Genomic DNA, 6,029 nt, shown 5'->3' on the forward strand with positions numbered 1-6,029 from the left:
GACCTTAATGATATTGAGGATATAGATCCTCTTGTACTCTGGGAAAGCCTTAAAAGCTGTGATGCAAGGGTGTATTGTAGTTCTCCAGTCCAATCTACATAAATAGCGCAAGGATCAGGAACATTCTATATAGTCAAATAGCCCAGGTAGAGGCACAGCATAAACAGGATCCAACTGATCAGTCCTGTCTAGAGCATTTACATACTCTGTTTGCAGCTCAATGAGGTTTAGATGCCTGAGATTACTGAAAAGTTGCAGAAGGTACAAGATCATTTTGAATTTGACAGTAAGGCTAGTCACCTGCTGGTCTTCAAGCTTAAAAAGCAGGCTGAACAAAATTGTATATTACAGCAGAGGAATGCACCACTGTATCCCAGATAGAAACTGAGCTCTCTTGTTTTTATGAGTCTCTATAGACAGAGTGCTATTATAAATATGTCTCTTTGGCTAGTTCTTAATTTAACCACTCTTGGGAGTCCAAAAAATTAATATCCTTCTTTATTATCAATGACTCCCTCTCCACTATTCATCTATCTGCCACATACATTCATCCAATTATGTAGTAATGAACAGCTGTAGCCAACCAGGTCCTGTTACATAGGTAGGGGGCGTCACCCATAATATACTATTAAAGACAGTTAGAAACACGCCGCAGCCATGTTTACGAGGGAACAACCCTTAAACTATTTACTTATTTAAGTAGAGCTGGCGCTAAGACGGCGAAAGGTAAGAAAGTGGGGAATGGTTTAGCGGAGGGTCTATATGAGGAAATAATCACCCTATAGACATTCCATTTAATGTTGGGAGGTATTTTTATATATTTCTATTTTTTGTAGGGGTCAGTCCTTGAGACAGCCCTGGAGAAGGGTGAAACGTGCATGTCGGACGTTAACAACAACCCCTGGGTCCGATATTTTGAAATAAGATGAGTATTCAAATATAATTTATATAAAAAAATAAAATATAAAAAGGAGAAAAAATATATGTAAAATGTGGCATCATGGTGACCCAATGAAGAGTTGTGTGCAAGTTCTATTGCCATAAAAGTTGAATTGGCAATATGCACAGTTGAGGTTCCTACGCCAGTATAAGAATACCTTCATAATTGGATGAATGTATGTGGCGGATAGATGAATAGTGGAGAGGGAGTCATTGATAATAAAGGAAGTCTCTATAGACAGAGCATGTCCCAGAGGAAGCCGATATTTTTACTTTTTTGGAGGGGGGGTCTGCCTTCTTAGTTTGACCTCGGGGAAGGCCATCCAGTTGAATAGACCAGTTGATCTGGAAGAAATTTATGCTGCTGTTGAAGGTCTCCCTCATAACAAAACCCTAGTTTGGATGGCTTTAATAATAAGTTTTATAAAGTTTTGGTAAGCTTTTGGCATCCTTGCTGCTGTGGGTCTTTACAGGGTTTGATACAGCATCTGAACTTCCATATTCTTGGTGGCTTGCAGCAGTGACGGTACTTTCAAAGCTAGGGAGAAACCCCAAGAGGTGGGTCTTATAGACCTGTATCACTACTTGATGCCGATTATAAGATTTTTACAATAATCATTGCCAAACTCCTTCAGAGGTTCTTCCCTGGCTTATCCATGAGGATCAGCAGGTTTCATTCATGGGCGGCAGACCTTTCGATAATATCGATATTTACTCCACCGAGCTCGGGCAGACCAGACCCTGATGGTCCTCCTGTCGACTGACACTTTGACAGGGTGTTATTAGTCTTTTATGTTTTTGGTACTGGATAAAATGGGTATTACAGGTTGGTATTTGACATGGAATAAGGCTCCTATATACACATCTCCTGGCGAGCCTGAGTTTAAATGGCTCCTACACTGAGCCGTTTGAGCTCTTTCGTGGTGGTCTTCGCCAGAGCTGTGTGGTCTCCCCGCTTCTTTTTGCTATAGCTGTAGAGCCGTTGGCCCAGAGGGTGAGGATGACTGGTGACATCAGAGGTCTTTTTAATGGGTATTCAGAGCACAAGATTATTTGCAGACAATATTCTGTTTACACTAACTGAACCTATGGACTCACTTGCACCACAAGTCAGGGAGACTTTGTTTTACTAAGGGGCATTCTCCGGATTTAAAGTGAACATGACTAAATCCAAAATCCTTAACATTAATCTGGGGGTCTCCCGAGGTGTGGAATTTACAGCAGGCTTTTCCCTTTGTTTTACTACGGGGCAATCCTTAACATTATTCTGGGGGTTCCCGAGGTGCGGAATTTACAGCAGGCTTTTCCCTTTGTAAATCCATTAAATACTTGGAACTTAATATTACCGCTACTTTAGAGTTATATCAGTCCAATTTTCCCTCTAAATTACTGGAGCTCTTTGAGGAGTTAGACCACTGGGAGGGCCTCACAGTCTCTTGGTTGGGCCATATCCAGGCAATCAAAATGATTTTACCAAAACTGCTTGGACTTGCTACTTCCAATTCCACAGTGTTTTTTTCCAGCAGCTCAATCAGAAGGCTTTTGCTTACATTTGGTGTAAAAGGCTGCCGAGAGTTGGTAGAGGTATTTTATATCAACCAAAGCTTAAGGGAGGCATGGGTGTCCCAAATTTTATTTTGTATTATCTGGTGGCTCAGTTGCACATTTTGACTAATTGGATACCAAATACTTTGAAAAAATGGGCAGACTGTGGGAGCATGCTTGGGTGGGTGCTACCCTGTTGCTGTCTGTAATAAAGCGGGTGCCCCAGGGAATTGGCTGCCCTTTAAATACCTAGTACACGATCCACATTAAATTTTTCCCAGATCAACTTTTATCACCTTCAGACCGCATTACAATATATTCCTCAGTTTAACTTGGGGGCTGGAGATTAGATTTTTAAGCGTTGGGCCACTCAGGGTTTTGGGACCCTTGGGCAAGTATGGGAGGAGGGGGTGTTCCAATTGTTCTCGGACCTCTAAGATGAATTTGGCCTGGAGCCAAGGGACATTTTTCAATACAGGGACTTTATATATTGAAGGGCTCGGGGTGAGCTGGACCTGGCAGAAACACCTCTTGAATGGTCTATAAGAGGTGTGTGGGGGGGGGGGGGGGGGGGGGGGGGGGAAGGGAAGTATATCCTGCCTGTACATGGCTGTTTTGTTATTTACAACTCCACTGCAGAACTATGCTGCTCGCTGGGAACAGGACCTTATCTCTGCCTATGTTTCAGAATACTGGGAGAAAGGTTTTCAGTATTTGTTTAAGGGTTCTGTAGCTAATAATCTTATTGAGAATGGTTTTAAGATTTTTTACCACTGGTACTAGATCCCAGAGCGGCTCTCTAGGATTTATCCTCAGCTCTTTGACCAATGCTGGAGGGCCTGTGGGGACAGAGGTACCTTTTATCATATATTGTGGGCATGTCCTAAGGTCCGCTCCTATTGGACTGCTATTAGATATGCTTAAATGGTTGCTGGGCAAGCCCTGTACTTGCAGGGTGGAGCATTGTTTACTCCATTTTAAGCCATTGGAGGTAACAGTGAAATAGCACAAGTTGGCGATTTTGCCACGTTTTGGGTTTCTGCCATGTACTTGTGACCATGGCATCTGTTGGAAATAGGATACTGGGCTATATGGACCATTGGTCTGACCCAGCATGGCTACTCTTATGTTCTTTGTGGCAGCGAAGGCGTTAGCTCAGACTTGGAGGCAACAGACTGTACCACCCGTGTATTTCATTCTTTGTTAGGTGGGCTTTCTTTTCCAAATGTCCAAATTGACTGCATTGAGATAGGATGCCTAGCTATATTTTCCAAGGTTTTATGTGCCTATGAGACCTGGCGGTTTGGCCCCACATCTTGTGCATTAGTTGACTGAGCACTGTTTTTTCCTTTTGGGGTGGGGGAGAGAGTAGGGAGGTGGGGAAGTTAGGGGTGGTTGGAGATATGTTGGGTTGCTGTTCTTGTTCTGCTTCAGACATTGTTCTGTGTTTAATACTCTAATAAAAAAATTTTTGGAAAAAAAAAGACAAATGTTCTTCAGGTTCTATAGGAAACACCAAGTAACTGATACAGACTATAACACACCTGCTGCTTCACAACTGTTCTTTTTATAGCTAAAGTCAACCAATATTTCTTTTTTTTTTCTGAACAGGTAAGAACCGTGGTAGATAGTCATTTGTGAGAATTGTAGCACTATGTTTTCTAGAAGACAAACCAATCCAAAATGTAGAGCCATAAACATTTTCTTTAGCAACTTAAACTGCTGGCATAACACGTACAGGCTGTGCCTACAGCAAGTGTTTGTAGACGCTGCCACTTGTCATTATGTGCCATTAATTACTTTTTTTGGAGGGGGGGAAAACAATTGTGGTACCCATGTGGGAAATGAACCCTTTGTTTCTGGTTTCTGTTGAGCTGCAGTGTCCCTATCCCTAAATATCCCCATGGCTGTCCATTGCACGCTGACCCATTTCACAGAATTGCCACCAGTTTAACGTCAACTAGGAATTATAAGGCTGGATTGGAGAAGTCTGAAAACTTGTTCCTTAACACATAAAAGAATAGCGCCAGAAGGGCTGATAACCATATCGTTTGTGAGTGAAGAGTGCATCTTTACTATTCCCAAGGCATTGCATTTTCCCTATAGTTCTCCATTGACTTGGAAACATCATATGTGTTGTAATCACCAGGCTATGAAACTGGATTCATGTTTTGATCCACATATGTCAATGCAAACAACTAATGCTTAGCAATAATCTGTTTATTTTACAGACTAAGTCTGTGCTTGAAATTGGACTATGCAGTAACAAGACATTTTGTTGTGCGGTTCTTGGATCCATAATGGGACAGTTATTAGTCATTTACTTTCCTCCACTTCAGAAAGTTTTTCAAACAGAAAGCCTGAGTATAAAAGGTGAGAAAATCACTTTATCCTTGGCTTAATTGTAGCTTTTAAGAAAATAAATGCATTGTAGCTTTTATGATTTGCCGGTCAAATGCTGTTTTAGGAAGTTATTTTCTTTTGTATGTATGGTGTAAATGCAGTGCTTTTTTTGTGCCGGTACGCACCAATATGGCGTACCAGCAACTTTTTTGTGAGGTCCGTCCAGTGGTGTGCTTGGAGCCCTTGCACCGGCTCACAAGAGCCGGTTGTTTTTCAGGGCGAGCCGGCTCTCCTCCCTCCCTTCCTCCCCTGAGCTACGGCGTCCCAGTCAAGACTCATACCTGAAGAAGGCAACGAATTCTTCGGGGCAGGCAGGAAAGAGCCCCAGTCTTGCCTGCCCTCTACCGGCGGTGACCCTCCCCCGCTGCCGGATCGCTCTTTAAAAATGGCCGCCGAGACTTCCAGCGGCAGCCTCATGAGACTTCTGCTGAAGTCTCAGCGGCCATTTTGAAGAGCGATGCAGTAGCGCCGCGGGAGAGTTAGCGCTGGCAGCGGGCAGGAAAGACTGGGGTTCTTTCCTGCCTGCCCCGAAGAATCTACTGAACAACCTGGGTGGCTAGAGGGGGGGCAGGGGAGAGAGGACAATCGCTGGATATGGGTGGGGGGGCAGGGGGAGAGAGGACAATTGCTGGGTATGGGTGGCTGGAGGGGGGCAGGGGAGAGAAGACAATCGCTGGGAATGGGTGGCTGGAGGGGAGGGCAGGGGGAGAGAAGACAGTCGCTGGACATGGGTGGATGGAGGGGAGGGAAGAGTGCGGAAGGAGATGAGATGAGGGAAAAGGAAGAGAGGAGAAAAACCACATGGATGAAGAAAATAGGCAGAAGCTGGATCCACTGTACAGTCAAGTCTGCGGAGGACCCAGCTTTTACTTACGATGTAGGGCAAGAAATGAAGGAGAAAGGAGGAAAGTAAAGAAATAAATGGAAAGGAAGCCCTGGAAACGGAGTTAAGAGGACAGGTAACAACAGAATCAGATACTGGGCCAGCATGATCAGAAAACAAAGTCACCAGATAACAAAGGTAGAAAAATCATTTTATTTTCATTTTATTGTTTGGAATATGTCCAATTTGAGAATTTACATCTGCTGTCTTATTTTGCACTGGGTATACTGGAGCTGTAACAGCTTACAGAAATTATTTA

General features: G+C 43.5%; 1 protein-coding gene across 7 annotated transcripts in view; it reads left to right on the plus strand.

The window, feature by feature from the left end:
- ATP2C1 (ATPase secretory pathway Ca2+ transporting 1) overlaps positions 1–4,906 on the plus strand; it is a 291,909-nt gene extending 287,003 nt beyond the window's left edge. For all 7 annotated transcript variants that reach the window (XM_030206388.1, XM_030206411.1, XM_030206380.1 and 4 more), the window contains one exon: positions 4,716–4,906. In XM_030206388.1, coding sequence (XP_030062248.1) covers positions 4,716–4,886 — 171 coding nt within the window. In that variant the 3' untranslated portion in view covers positions 4,887–4,906. The remainder of the gene's footprint in view (positions 1–4,715) is intronic.
- The last annotated feature ends 1,123 nt before the right edge of the window (positions 4,907–6,029 follow it).

The sequence above is a fragment of the Microcaecilia unicolor genome, chromosome 1 (genome assembly GCF_901765095.1).
Source record: "Microcaecilia unicolor chromosome 1, aMicUni1.1, whole genome shotgun sequence".
In the NCBI taxonomy this organism is placed as follows: Eukaryota; Metazoa; Chordata; class Amphibia; order Gymnophiona; family Siphonopidae; genus Microcaecilia; species Microcaecilia unicolor.